The 15,321-nt window shown below is 47.5% G+C and overlaps 1 protein-coding gene across 10 annotated transcripts in view; it reads right to left on the reverse strand.

Annotated features, from left to right (window-relative positions):
- VPS26C (VPS26 endosomal protein sorting factor C) overlaps positions 1–15,321 on the reverse strand; it is a 58,313-nt gene that overhangs the window by 18,312 nt on the left and 24,680 nt on the right. For all 10 annotated transcript variants that reach the window (XM_056559632.1, XM_056559630.1, XM_056559629.1 and 7 more), the window contains one exon: positions 1,261–1,335. In XM_056559632.1, the coding sequence (XP_056415607.1) occupies positions 1,261–1,335 (75 nt within the window). The remainder of the gene's footprint in view (positions 1–1,260; positions 1,336–15,321) is intronic.

Here is a 15,321-nt window from a genome sequence, read left to right on the forward strand (position 1 = left end):
TTTACAATAAAGAGTGCAATAGAAAAAACTTGTTTTAATGAGAATGCCCATTTAAAGGGGTTATTCAATCTTCTGAAACTGAACAGTATTAGATCAGAAGGAGTCCATCTCCCTATTTGAAGAGTCCACAGCATTCGTGTGATATACCAATAGAACAGGGCTCGACAATTCCTAGGCGCCAGGTTGCCATGGAGACTGAGAATGTCTCCCTCTAGTTTGTCAGCCCTTGTCCCACTCTCAACATGGACAACTTTACCGGTCCTGTATTTCTCTTAATGAGATTCAGCCAATGAGAAGGCTCAGAACTGGCCATCCCCTTTCATTGGCTCTTTACTGAAGCGAGATAAGTGACAGAGGCTGGAAGAAAGAGGAAGGTCAGAATGTAGCGGAAGCAGGTGAGCTGGTGGTCTTGGTACTGGAGTCTTTTCCATTGTTGGGATGATGGGCCTCAGCTCACTAAATCACAGCATACCGCTGTGGGGTCGGGTGAGGGACTATGACGCGTGCCCGGGAGCCCTGCGCCATACACAGCTGACATCTGCCGTTAGTAATGAACATTGCCAGGAATGTTCATCTTAACTATTTAAATGCTGCAATTGCGGCACTTAAATAGTTATGGCACATATAGCGGTGATCCAATCACCCCAACACCCCTCGGCCTGTCGGCAGACTATACAGGCATGTCCCCTGAGAGCTGCATGGAAGTGGTAAGAACTCTGGCCCCCACCTTCACTTATCGGAACCCTGCAACCAGACTGCGGATGGTCCGATGAGTGTATCCAAAGCCCACAATTGCTTTAGATGCTGTGATCAGCAGTGATCACAGCATTTTCAAGGGCTAATGGCGGGTATCAGTGTGCTCGCTGATGTCTGCCATTAGCGGCGAGGTCCGGGCTGCTGATAGCTGCCGTGAAATAAGAGTGAAGCTCCTGCGCTCACTTCACGTTCATTACATAAATGTCCATCAAGGTGCATGAAGTACCTGGGCACCTGGATGGAGATTTTATCAACACCTGTGTAGAGAAAAAGTTGACCAGTTGCTCATAGCAACCAATCAGATCGCTTCTTTCATTTTTGAAAAGGCCTCTGAAAAATTAAAGAAGCGATCTGATTGGTTGCTATGGGCATCTTTTCCTCTGCACAGATTTTCATTAATCTCCCCCCAAGTCTTTTCCACGTGAAGATTTATCTGAAGTTTTCACGACACCCTACAAGATGCCGTAATCCTTGCAAGCCAGCATTTCCCCACGTCACACTTACCTCTTTAACATTCTGTAACGTCTCTGGTGTTATTGTGAAGTTGACCGGGCTTGGGCTCTGTTTACCCTTCTGTGGCTGAAATACGGTAAGTGAAGGGTTAACAATACGTTAAAAACTCACAATTCAGGTTTTCTATGTCAACATCTATACACTTACTGTTTCATAACATTCCATAAAAAATAAAATATAATATATATATTTATTTATTTAAGGTGTAGAGGAATCAACACAGGATGGCCTCTAGTGCGGTGCACAGTATCCACCAGTTTGCCATACTGGATCCACACATATATAGAAACATTACAGGCATGGCCGTAAATCTTGGCCCACCTGAAATTTTTCTAGAAAATGAAGTATTTTTAGCAAAATGATTGGAGTAACACATGTTTTACTATACACCTGTTTATTCCCTTTGTGTGTATTGGAACTGAACCAAAAAAAGGAGGAAAAAAAAACAAAAACAAAATTAGTCATAATATCAGACTAAACTTTAAAAATGGGCTGGACAAAATTATTGGCACCCTTAACTTAACTCCTTGAAGACTCAGCCCATTTGGGCCTTAAGGACTCAGACAATTTTATTTTTACATTTTTGTCTTTTCCTCCTCGCCTTCTAAAAATCATAACTTTTATATTTTCATCCACAGACTAGTATGAGAGATTATTTTTTGTGCGACCAGTTGTCCTTTGTAATGGCATCACTCATTTTACCATAAAAAATACTATGTGTGGGGAAATTGATAACCCCAATTTTGCTAATTTTGGAAGGTTTTGTTTTCACGCTGTACACTTTATGGTAAAATAGACATGTTTTCTTTATTCTGTGGGTCAATACAATTAAAAGGATACTCATGATTACATACTTTTCTATTATTGTACAGCTTTTAAAAAAAAATAAAAAATCACAACCTTTTTAACCAAATTAGTGCCTTTAAAAATCACTATTTTGCTGACCTATAACTTTCATTTTTCCATATAAGCGGCCGTATGAGGGCTAATTTTTTGCGCCATGATCTGTACTTTTTCTGATACCACATTTGCATATATAAAACATAAAACATTTTTAGCAATTTTCTTATGGAATAAAAGGTTATAAAAAAAAAAAAAAAGCATAAATTTTGGACTTTTTTTTACATTCACCATACGGGATAATTAACATTATATTTTAATAGTTCGGATATTTACGCACGCAGGAATACCAAATGTTTATTAAAACTTTTTGGGGGTAATATGGGGAAAATTTTTTTTGGGGGGGGAGGGGATTTTTAAAAAATTTATTTTTACTTTTGTTTTTTTACAATTTAATAGTCCCCATAGGGGACTATTTAGAGCAATCATTTGATTGCTAATAATGTTCAGGGCTATGCATAGCACATAGCACTGATCAATGTTATTGGCCATCTTCTGCTCTGGTCTGCTCGATCTCAGACCAGAGCAGACGATGCCGGGAGATGGACGTAGGCAGGTGAGGGGTTATTGGAAGGCGCCTTTTCCCCAACAGCAATTTTAAGATCTCTCCACATGTGTTCAATGGGATTTAGATCTGGACTCATTGCTGCCACTTCAGAACTCTCCAGCGCTTTGTTGCCATCCATTTCTGGGGGCTTTTTGATGTGTGTTTGGGGTCATTGTCCTGCTGGAAGACCCAAGATCTTGGCCACAAACCCAGCTTTCTGACACTGGGCTGTACAGTGCAACCCAAAATCCATTGGTAATCCTCCGTTTTCATGATGCCTTGTACACATTCAAGGCCCCCAGTGCCAGAGGCAGCAAAACAACCCCAAAACATCATTGACCCTCCACCATATTTCACTGTAGGTGCTGTGTTCTTTTCTTTGTAGGCCTCATTCCGTTTTCGGTAAACAAAAGAATGATATGCTTTACCAAAAAGCTCTATCTTGGTCCACAAGACTTTTTCCCAGAAGGATTTTGGCTTACTAAAGTATATTTTGGCAAAATGTAGTCTTGCTTTTTTATGTGTCTGTGTCAGCAGTGGGGTCCTCCAGGGTCTCCTCCATAGTGGGGTCCTCCAGGGTCTCCTCCATAGTGAGGTCCTCCTGGGTCTCCTCCATAGCGTTTCATTTCATTTAAATGTCGACAGTTCGCGCTGACACTGATGCTCCCTGAGCCTGCAGGACAGCTTGAATATCTTTGGAACTTGTTTGGGGCTACTTTTCCACCATCCGGACTATCCTGCGTTGACACCCTTCATCAATTTTTCTCTTCCGTCCATGCCCAGGGAGATTAGCTACAGTGCCATGGATTGCAAACTTCTTGATAATGTTGCGCACTGTGGACAAAGACAAATCTAGATTTTGGTTCTCAAGTCCTCAGACAGTTCTCTTCTCCTCTTTCTGTTGTCCATGCTTAGTGTGGCACACACAGACACACAATGCAAAGACTAAGTGAACTTCTCTCCTTTTTATCTGCTTTCAGGTGTGATTTTTATATTGCCCACACCTGTTACTTGCCCCAGGTGAGTTTAAAGGAGCATAATATGCTTGAAACAATCTTATCTTTCCACAATTTTGAAAGGGTGCCAATAATTTTGTCCAGACCATTTTTGGAGTTTGGTGACATTATGTCAAATTTGCTTTTTTCCCTCCTTTTTTGGTTTAGTTCCAACACACACAAAAGTAATAAACATGTGTATAGCAATATATGTGTTACTGCAATCCTTTTCTAGGAAAAAATTCAGGAGTGCCAACATCTGTATATGTACACACATTTATTATATTAATAAAAAAAATCTAAAATATTTTTATTTTATTATTTTTTAATACAATAAATGTGTACATCGTATTATTATTATTATTATTATTATTATTTAATAATATCTTAATTTTTTCTCCAGTCATTTTGACAAAATATATTAAGTCTAGACCAGTGTTTCCCAACCAGGGTGCCTCCAACTGTTGCAAAACTACAACTCCCCGGGATGCTGGGAGTTGTAGTTTTACAACTATGGGCATCCTAGTTGGAAAACACTCCATTAAACCCTTTGAGGATTTGAAGCTCAAAAGTATATTAGCAAGTTGAACTTTTCATATACAATATACCAGAAAAAGTTTTGCATAGTGTATGCGCAAGATTGCGATAATACAAAGATAGTAGGGAACAAACTGAATTAAGGGAGCAATAAATAGTCCCTGTTTACTGCCGTTCCTTTTAAGTCTGCAATACACTGGATTTTGGGTATAGACAGCCATTTAAATAAGTGAATTATGAGGGTGTCCATGGTGAGAAGGCATTAGATTTAGCAGAATGTGTTCTTTTCTATTACTATCACAGGACTAGATGGAGGCACACAGCATGCTGGCAGGTTTATGGGCACAGCCTAAGAAGTCCTATAGCCCTGGCAGCGGAGGATGAAGAAGGAGCAGTGAGGGAAGGCTCTGTGCCGGATAAAGTGATTTAGTTCATACATAATTTAACATCATTGAGAAAGCAGACAGTCAGATTTTGCACTGAGAGGACTCAACTGTGGGCACCTGCTGATGCTTGGGACCAACACACTGCCCCCTATGGATGTAACATGAGCTAGCATGGATTATACCCATAGAGCAGTGTTATTTCCAACCAGTGTGCCTCCTGCTGTTGCAAAACTACAACTTCCAGTCTTTGGCTGTCCGGGCATGCTGGGAGTTGTAGTTTTGCAACAGCTGGAGGCACACTGGTTGGGAAACACTGCCCTAGAGATCAGTGTCTGGCATCATCTTATAGGAACCCTTCAGACAAAATTGATGCACTGTTATGACTAGTGCGGGCGAGGAGGATTCTTTTATTTGTTCTTTGAACTTCGGCATCATACACCACCCTATCTGGCCCTGCGCCTTGTTTCCTTGAAAGCTTTGTAACAACCATCATGGCTGCTACTACAGCTCTCATAGGAGTCCCACAGAGAATTAAAGGGATACTCCACCCCTAGACATCTTATCCCCTATCCAAACCGGCATTCGTTTAGAGCGTCAGGTGCAGGCTCATGATGTCACGGCCACGCCCCCTTAATGCTCCTTTAAAAATGGGTTATCCAGGGATAGAAAAAAAGAGCAAATATCTTCTAAAAGCAGCACCACACCTATACTCAGGTTGTGTGTGGTGTTACAACTTATCTCCATTCACTTCAATAGAACTGAGCTGCAATATCACACACAACCTGGAGGACAGAGTGGCGCTGTTTTTTTTATTTTATTTTATTTAAAGGGTAGCTCCCACCATCCATTTTTTTTTCTTTCTGTCCCTGCCTATTGCCCATCTATCCCTAACCCCCTCCCTGTCTTTACATTTTTTTTTTTTTACTATATTAAAATTCCTTTTTGTCTGCCTGGTAGTGTGCTCACTACCAGGCAGACTTCCCCAGCAGGCACCACGTCACTGATGCCTGCTGGGGCCGGCACTTCCGCCCTTAGCTCACTATACAGGGTGCGTCCAGCTGTTTCACCACTACAACTCCCAGCTTGCCCTGACATCTACTGGCTGTCAGGGCATTCTGGGAGTTGTAGTGGTGAAACAGCTGGAGGCACCCTGTGGTGCAAACAATAACTTTGTTTAACCAGCGCAGCAGTGCTACTTCGGGAGCAGCAGCAGCAGTGGCGGTGCTCTCCTGAACCCCACTCCCCACCCACCCCACCCCCATGCCTCTAGTGCTGAGCGGTGGCGCTCCCCCGAACCCCACTTCCCCCACCCCATTCCTCTAGTTGTGCAGACTTACCGGAGGATCAATGAGCTGCCTCCGGACAGGGTAACGGGGGCGGGTGGGGCCGCGCGCGAGACCAGTGGAGCTGGCCAATGCGTGCAGCCCCAGCTATCTGCGTGCTCGCTCTCGACTGTTTGATTGACAGGCGGGAGCGAGCACCGCAGTGACTGGATTTCGATTCATTGCCAGGCTTAAATGAGTTGAAATCCAGTAGTGACGTCACTGCAGAATGCATTCGGACACTAGGAGGGCGACCCCTAGTGGCCAAATTTATAAGTGATTTTAAACTTGTTTAAATCACTTTTTTTTTTATTAAAGTATATTAGAGATATGTTGTAGTACTTAAGTACCACAACATATCAATTTTTAGATTTCATGACAGTGCCCATTTAAGAAGAAATCACCTCTGGATAACCCCTTTAATAAGGTGCTTGCGGCATTACATTCATCCGGGGGACAATTTTTCCCCGAACAAAAGTCAGACCCCCCACCGATCAGCCTATGTCATCTTGCCTATGAATAGATAATTTTAGAGTTTAGATTAACCCCTTGACGACCAGTCCAGTTTTCATTTTTTTTTTGCATTTTAGTTTTTCCTCCTCATCTTCGTGTAGCTGAAACTCAAATTTGTCTTTCTACAGCGCAATATGAGGGCTTGTTTTCAGTAGGACCAATTGTACTTTGTAATGACAGCTTTTATTTTACTATTCTATTTACTGTGAGATCGATAAAAAAAAAAAAAAAAAAAAAAAAAGGTCATTTTTAGGGGTAGGTTAGGTTCAATTTCACACAGTACTTTACAGTGAAACTGATATGAAATCTTAAAAGGAGTACTCCGCCTCTACACATTTCTGATTATGGGGGGTCTGGCCGCTAGTACCCCCTGTGATCTCCGTAGCGCACTCCGCTCCGTGCCGGATGACGGGCTACCCCTGTCGTCAGGCCCCCTCTATTCATGTCTATGGGAGGGGGTGTGACTACTGTGTATTAGCCGTCACGCCCCGAAACGTAAGCCCCTGGCTTCAGTGTTCATGAATGCTGCAGTGTCAGCTCAGAGATCACGGGAGGTCCCAACAGCCAGACCCACGCAATCAGACATGTTATCCCCTATGCTTTGGAAAGGGAATAACATGTCTAGGGGCAGAGTACCCCTTTAATTCTGTGGGTCAGTACAATTACAGTGAAATCCAATAGATATTGCTTTTGTTTTATTATACTACTGTTAAAAAATAAAAATATTCCCAAAAATCGCTAAATTCTGACCCCAATTAGTCTACAGGACTGTATGAGGGCTACATTATCAGTAGCTTTAAAGGGGTACTCCAGTTGAAAACAATTTTTTTATAGTAACTGGTGCCAGAAAGTTAAACAGATTTGTAAATTACTTCTATTAAAAAATCTTAATCCTTCCAGTACTTATCAGCTGCTGTATGTTCCACAGGGACATCTTTTCTTTTTGAATTTATTTTCTGTCTGACCAAAGTCCTCTCTGCTGACACCTCTGTCCATAACAGAAACTGTCCAGAGTACAAGCAAATCCCCATAGCAAACCTCTCCTGCTCTGGACAGTTAATAAAATGGACAGTGACAAAGAAGTTGGCTCCTCCCAGCAGGATATACCCGCCTCCAGGCCCTGAGCTTATCAGTTTTAGTACCAGAGCAATAGGAGAGGACCGATAAGTCAAGGAAAAAACCACGAACTGTCCGAGAACCAGAAGAAAAGATCTAACTGAACACACCCTCGGACAGAACCAAAAAGAAACCCAAAAGGGCGGGAGCTGTGTCCCCCAATGGATCCTTCGAGAAAGATTTTACGGTAAGTGTTAAAAAATCTCCTTTTGGGGGACACAGACCGTTGGACGTACCAAAGCCGTAACTTGGGTGGCCAGATAGTCAGGCAGACTGCTGTTCTACTGCCGCCTGCAGCAGTTTACGGCCCAGACTAGCATCAGCCGATGCAAAGGTATGATCCCGGTAGAACCTCGAGAAGTGCGCAAAGACTACCAAGTAACCGCCTTGCAAGTCTGCGAGGCCGAGGCTTTGATCTGGAGAGCCCAGGATGCCCCAACAGAAACAGGTAGAATGAGCCACAACCCTGAAGGGAGGAATCTTCCCCCTACAGCGATAGGCTTCCGAAATGGCAGATCGGATCCATCAAGAAGTGGTGGCCTTGGAAGCAGGTTGTCCGTTACAACGACCTTCCGTAAGGACGAAAAAGGAATCGCACTGACAAAACGAAGAAGAGATAGAGAGGTAAGACCTAACAACCCGACCTACATCCAGTTTGTGGAGTAAATGCTCCATAGAATGAGAAGGAGCGGGACAAAAGGACGGAAGAACAATGTCCTCATTGAGATGAAAGGCCAAAACAACCTTAGGCAAAAAGGAAGGATCTGGCCGGAGGACAACCTTGTCCTGGTGTAGCACCAGAAACGGAGAACGGCAGGAGAGAGCTGCCAATTCAGACACTCTCCGAATGGAGGTGATAACAAGCAACGCCACTTTCCAAGAAAGGAGGCGCAGGGACACCTCCCCAAGGGGTTCAAAAGGTTCACCTTGGAGTACCCCCAGAACCAGATTCAAGTCCCAAGGGGGAGAAGGTGACCGATAAGGAGGGGCAGCATGCGCCACTCCTTGAAGGAAGGTCCGGACATGAGAATTAGAAGCCAGAGGACGCTGAAAAAGAAAAGAAAAGGCCGAAACCTGACCCTTAAGGGAACTGAAGACAACCCCAGTTCCAATCCCAACTGCAAGAAGGAGAGAAGACGGGGGACAGAAAGTAACAGGAGACAAGACCTGAGCTTCACACCAACGAAAATAAGATCGGCAGGTGCGGTGGTAAATTTTCGCCGAGGAGGGCTTGTGAATGATTTGGGAAGAGAAATCACGGGCTCTCAAAACCGCGGTCTCAACCGCCACGCCGTCAAATGCAGCGACTGTAAATTGGGGTGGGAAAGAGGACCCTGAGACAGCAGGTCCGAACGAAGTGGAAGGCGCAATGGAGAGTCGTCCAGGAGCCTGACCACGTCGGCGTACCACGACCTACGGGGCCAATCTGGAGCTACCAGTATGGCGGGAACGTCCTCTGCTTTGAGCTTCCTCAGAACCCTGGGAAGGAGCGGAAGGGGAGGGAACAGATAGGGCAGAGCAAACCCTGCCCAAGGAATCACTAGGGCGTCCACGGCTAGAGCCAGGGGGTCCCGGAACTTTGACACAAATGGAAGGATCTTCCGATAGTTCCGACGCGAAGAGGTCCACGTCTGGAATGCCCCAGAGGTCGCAGATCTGCGCGAAGACCTCTGGATGCAGGGACCACTCTCTGGGGTTGGCTGAGGACCGGCTGAGGAAGTCCGCTTCCCAGTTGAGCACACCCGGAATGTGAATCGCCCAATGGCCGGAACCTTGTTTTCCGCCCAGATGAAAACCTTTGTCACCTTGGCCATGGCTGCCGAGCAGCGAGTGCCGCCTTGCCGATTTATGTACGCTACGGCCGTGGCGTTGTCCGACTGGACGCAGACAGGGCGGGACTGAAGCAGGGACTCCCAAAGAAGAAGACAAGTAGGAAGCCTTTAGGCTGTCATGCAGGAGGCACCACTATAAAACGCCCCCGCAACATACAGGCAGGGCGTACGTGTTTTTCAGGCAGGCGGGACGTGATGTGCACGGGGCAGAGCTCACACGCAGCCTGCCAGCAGAAACGTAGCTGCCCTGAAAGGCTATATCACTCACGTTAAGCCCAGGTTGGGAGTGTCTCAGCTGGGGGTCCCCGGCTGCCTTGCCACAAGGGTGTAGCTGGGGATCAGTCCGGCCCACCATCCGACCCCCCCCCCCCCCCGCACAGGCAGTGGGTACAGTTATAGTACCACACACACACACACACACACACACACACACACACACACACACACAGTACGCACGCTCATACTCTTACATACAGGGAGTACAGTCACATTGTCGTATACAGCACATACGCCCACAATGTTATATGCAGTGAGTACAGCTATAGTATTGTGTACAGTTCATATGATAATCTTCCATGCAGTGGGTACAGTTCCATCGTTGCACACAGTACATACGCTTATCCCGCCACACTGAGTACAGTTGTAGTGCCGAACGCTCATACTATTAGCATCGCATTGTGCCCGTCATGGTCATACTGCACTCATGTGTGCTGCTGCATCCACACATGTGCGCATACGGGTTGCACTGAACGTACGCTCATAACTGTTGTCGTATCTAGCTCCTCGCTGTGTTACCGCACACATGCTCATAGTTAGTACTGTTCATACGCATAACCTTACTCGGCATACCATACACACACTCGCAGCTTCTTGCTGTACAGATATTCTCAGGTTGTACGGTACAATCACAAATAGTCACTCCGCACACACGTCTGTACCGGCTATTGGACCCCGTAGCCGACACTCGTTACCATAGTAACTGCTCAGTCACAGATAAAAAAAATTTTAAAAAATGAACCCAGGGGTTGCATACCATCTGCACATGCCACGCCTGCAGGGAGATTCACGGCTTACTCTATGACCTGTGTTAGGGAAACATTGGCTTACAATTTCACGACTCATAGGTGGTTATTTCACACATTAATCTGTCTTGTCCACACATGTCAGCATCACGCAAACAGCTATCACTTCCACAGACACGAGGGTTACTCAAAGACCTGTCACGCCTACAGGTACGAGGTTCGAGTCAGACTGCCATTCCAGGCACAGCGGTTGCGCAAAGACCTGCCACATCCACAGGCACGAGGGTATGCAAACCTGTCAGTCTACAGGTATGATAGTCACATAGAGGCCTTCCACAGTCACGAGGGCATGCAAGACCTGTCAGATCTACAGGTACGATAGTCACAGAGAGGTCGGTCATGTCTGTGGACACAGTGGTTCTGTTGATGCCTGTCTGCAAACATGATAGTCCTTAGGCTTAATTGTTACTGACATCTGTCGACTCTGCAGGCGTGGTCAGGATGAGGAGGCCCGTCGTTCGCTGCAGGTCATTACTCCTGAGACCATATTCCTGACGGTATGCTGGCAGGTGAGGATATGACTCACGGCACAGTCCAGTCAACTCTTCATATCATTTAACTAACAATGGAGATTTTGCCACTTATCAGCAGGGACAGGAGGAAATGTTAAGAGTATGTCAATATGAATGAATCAGCTAGCGCGTAGTCAGGTCCTGTTCCAGTGCCGGGCCGGACGCGGTAGGCGTCACCACCATATCTTCTCAGAGTCAGGTACTGCCTCGTGGTCGCTAGCCGGCAGGCACAACTCTCTTGGTTTCTTGAGTCTAGCAAGAACAGTTTAGGGGAAGATAGATCTGACTAGTTGTGGTGTTGGTTATTATGGTCAGGAATGTTGTTATTAATTCTACTTCTTGAATTTTTGCCCTCTATAGGCGTGCCCTCATATGCGGTTATGGGCACAACGCAACCGCTTCAGTCAGTCATTCTTTTTATATAGGTGCATAGGTTTGTATGTAAGGTGCAATCTCAAGTACGGAACAACTCAAACCGCTTGGTACGTCAATGTATGGTTTTGCATAGTTGTGTATTCAGCACTTGCCACCACGAGCCCGAATGCAAGCCCTGAGCACAAGTAGGAAGCTACCGTTGTAACTACCAGCCAGTGGAGGGGAAGAAATGATCGCCCTTGAAGAAGAAGGGGGGAGCGGAGCCACCAGAGCAAAGACTGACGGATCCGACGAGGGAGAGTAATCTTGCGATCGAGAGACAGAGGAGATCTGTCCCATCGAGAGAGAATCGCCAGTTGAAGGGGACGGTAAAGAAACTGGGCAAAGGGTACGGCTTCCATGGCCGCTACCATCCGACCCAAGACTTCCATGCAATTGCAGATGGAAACTGGGGCCTGGGCCCGAAGAGAGCGGACTCCTGACAGGAGCGTCAGACGTTTGTCCATCGGAAGGCAAGTTCGGGCAGAGGCCAAGTTGAATTGAAGTCCCAAGAAAAATCAGAGACTGGGCGGGAGAGAGGACAGACTTGTCCCGGTTGACCATCCACCCGAAACGATTCAGGGTCTAGAGAGAGATCCACATTCTCTAGAGTCTGGACTCTGGTGGAAACCTTGAGGAGAAGGTCGTCCAGGTAAGGGATCATTGAGACTCCTCTCGACCGCAACAGGGCTATTACTGGTGCAAGGATCTTGGTAAAGACCCGAGGAGCTGAGGCCAGATCAAAGGGGAGGGCTATGAATTGAAAATTCCCCTCCGGAACCGCAAAGTGGAGGTACCGCTGATGGCCGGGAAATATTGAAACATTGAGGTAGGCATCCTTGATGACCAACGAAGAAAGAAACTCCCCTTGTTCCATGGATGTCACTACCGAACGGAGAGATTCCATTCGGAAGTGGCAGAGAAGATGACGGTGAGACGCCTGAGGTCCAGAATCGGTCTGACAGAACCGCCTTCCTTGGGGACCACAAAAAAATTGGAATAAAAACCCAGAAAACATTCCCCTGGAGGAACGGGGACAATGACTCCCTGAGCAGGGACTGGAGGGCCTCCCGAAACTACTTCGCCAGAGAAGGAGACCGGGGGGCTCGGGACTTCCTGAATGTGTGCGGTCCAGATGTCTCGAAAAATTAAGAGACGACCTCCCACCCGAGAAAAATCTGCGGGCGGGGGCTTCAATTCATGCAGAAGGGGGATTAGTGTTACCCGATTTGGCCGCAAAACGGCCGGAACAGTTGGTGTCCAACTTCCAAGACGGACGCGCCCGGAACGAGGGAGACTTCTAGTCCCACAAAGGCACCTGCCAAGACCCCTTATTGGGGCCAAAGGTCCGAAAGGACTAAAAGGAAGAGGACTTCCTCTGGGAAGAAAAACAAGCCTTATTTTGAGGCAACAAGTAACTCTTACCCCCCCCGTCGCCTCAGAGATAATCTCGTCAAGGCGCTTGTCAAAAAGACGGGTACCAGTAAAAGGAAACTCTGTAAGAGACCTTTTGGAGGCGGCATCCGAATCCCACGCCCTAAGCCACATGGAGCGGCGGAGGGCCGCTAGTAGACCCACAGCAAAGGCAGCACAACGGACTGACTGCATGGAAGCTGTGCACAGAAAGTCCCCAGCTTTAGAGCATTGGAAAACCAGGGCAAAATAGATCTTCTGGGGGGGAATCCCGCCAGGATACCCTGACCGAGTTTTGAACACCACACCGAAAGGGCCTTGGACACCCATGCAGAGGCGAAGGTGAGAAGCAGAGAAGAGCCTGCTGTTTCAAGGCAAACTTCGCTATGGACTCCGCCTTCTTGTCTGTCGAGTCCTTGAAGGCAGCCGCATATGCTAGCGGCAGTGTAGTAGCCTTAGAGAGGCGGGAAATTGGTAGATCCATCGAGAGAGGGGAAACCACCTTAGAGGCAAGGTCCTTGGCGAATGGGTAACGCACTTGAACCCTCTTCATTACCGGGAACCTCTTGTCCGGATGTCTCCATGCAGATTCCAGAAGGATGTGAACTTCAGCGAGAGAGCTGAACCTTTTGAGGTGCTGGTTTAGCACGATGAAAGGATACTTCAGGAGACACGTCCGAAGATCCTGGGTCCTCTAAGTGAAAAGGTGTCTCTTATGGCCGCAACCAATGAGTTCACCATTTCAACTGTATCCAAGCGGTACTCTGAGTCAGATGCCGATTTGGAAGCCTCATCCACCAGTTCACCAGGAGAATGTGAACGAGTGGAAGCAGCCCTGGGGGGGGGGGGGGGCGACCCTGACCGGGTACGCGGCTCTGGCGAGGCAGAGCGGCGACTCCGGGAACGTCCTCTGGAGGAGCGACGTCTGTGACCAGATGACACGGGGGGTGAAACCCACGGGGGGGGGGGGGGGGGGGGGGGGGGGGGGGTGGGACGCTCACGTCTACCTGAAGACTCAATGTAAGAGTCAGAAGAACCCCTAGTATGCCTGTGAGAGCGTGGGGTTTGTTGAGAAGAGGAGCGGGACCCTCCAGAGGGTCCGCAGGGCAGACCTCTTCAAGGCAGACACCACGTCACGGGAGGCCTCAGCCACCGAACGGGAGACTTGAGTCAAGTCAGCCATACACTGGGATAGAAAGAAACCCAGGCTGGAGGGGCGGCCGAATCCACCGGAACTGTAACATCTGGGGGAGTTAGGGGGTCTGGGGGAGCAGTGGAGCAGGCAGAGCAGTGGGCTCAGCAGAACCAGGCATTTTGGAATTACATGTCATACAGACAAAATAGGAGATTAACAGTCTAGTTGTCTGTTTAGAGGGAGGAACAGATTAGTGTCCCCTGTGGTAGTAAAGTTTTAACCCCAACACTGTAACACTCTGTCCCTGCTGTGAGGAAACTCCGCTCTATCAGAGAGGAGAAAAGGCTAGCCAATAGCTGGAGAGGGGCGTTCCTGGAGCAGGGGCACTGTCCGATTGGCCCCTACCACCTGCATCGCGCGCACAGCGCTGATTGGAGGGCGATTCGTGCCTCCAGTAAGCTCCGGCAGCCCTGTGGGCGGAGCTATAACGCCCCGGCCGCCGAGAAGAACAATAGAAATGTCGCCCGCTCCTTGCCCCGAGCGCACATGTCAGCCGCATATGCGCCCGCGGGGAAGTGAGCGGGCGAAACACATATCCGCCGGCAGCCGTCTGCTGCCAAAAGTGAAAGTAAGTCGGCGCTTCATGCGCCCGAACAGTACAAGCGCAGCAGCTGTCAGCCGCATAGTAAGCGCCGCGGCTGTCAACCGCATAGTATAACACACACACACACACACACACAATAATTAAGTAAACCATTCATTCCCAGTATGCCATTGCTCGCCCCTTTTTTTTTTTAGAATAAAAACAGGCCAGCCCCATGGACCCTGAAAGGTGGGCCAAAAAATTAGAGTCTCCAGAGGTTGCAAGTCAGCACCTAAAGGGAGAAGAAGATATACTCACCTCAGTCAGAAGAACTTACCTCATGAAGTCTTCCTATGAAGTCTTCAGTCAGCTTTCTGTTACCTGCATCACGCCAAGCTACCATGTGCGAGTGAGGTGAGCAGGGAATAGGGGGACCCAGACCCATGAGGTACAACCCCAGGCACTGACCGTTGGCGAGTGGGGGTGAACAGCGCATATACGCAATGTCTGTGCCCCCTCAATCGCAATGGGGAAACAGTGAGCCGCAGTTCCTGAGTCCCCACCTGAAAACATGAAATAAAACGGAATAAAAAACTAACACATTCCCTAACTAGGAAAATAATAACACAGAAGACCTGGTCTGGAGAATCCCAGACCATGTCCACCTCCTTCAGACACTAAGCTAAAACTGATTAGCTCAGGGCCTGGAGGCGGGTATATCCTGCTGGGAGGAGCTGACTTCTTTGTTGCCATAATGTAATACCT

Source organism: Hyla sarda, chromosome 2 (assembly GCF_029499605.1).
Source record: "Hyla sarda isolate aHylSar1 chromosome 2, aHylSar1.hap1, whole genome shotgun sequence".
Lineage (NCBI taxonomy): Eukaryota > Metazoa > Chordata > Amphibia > Anura > Hylidae > Hyla > Hyla sarda.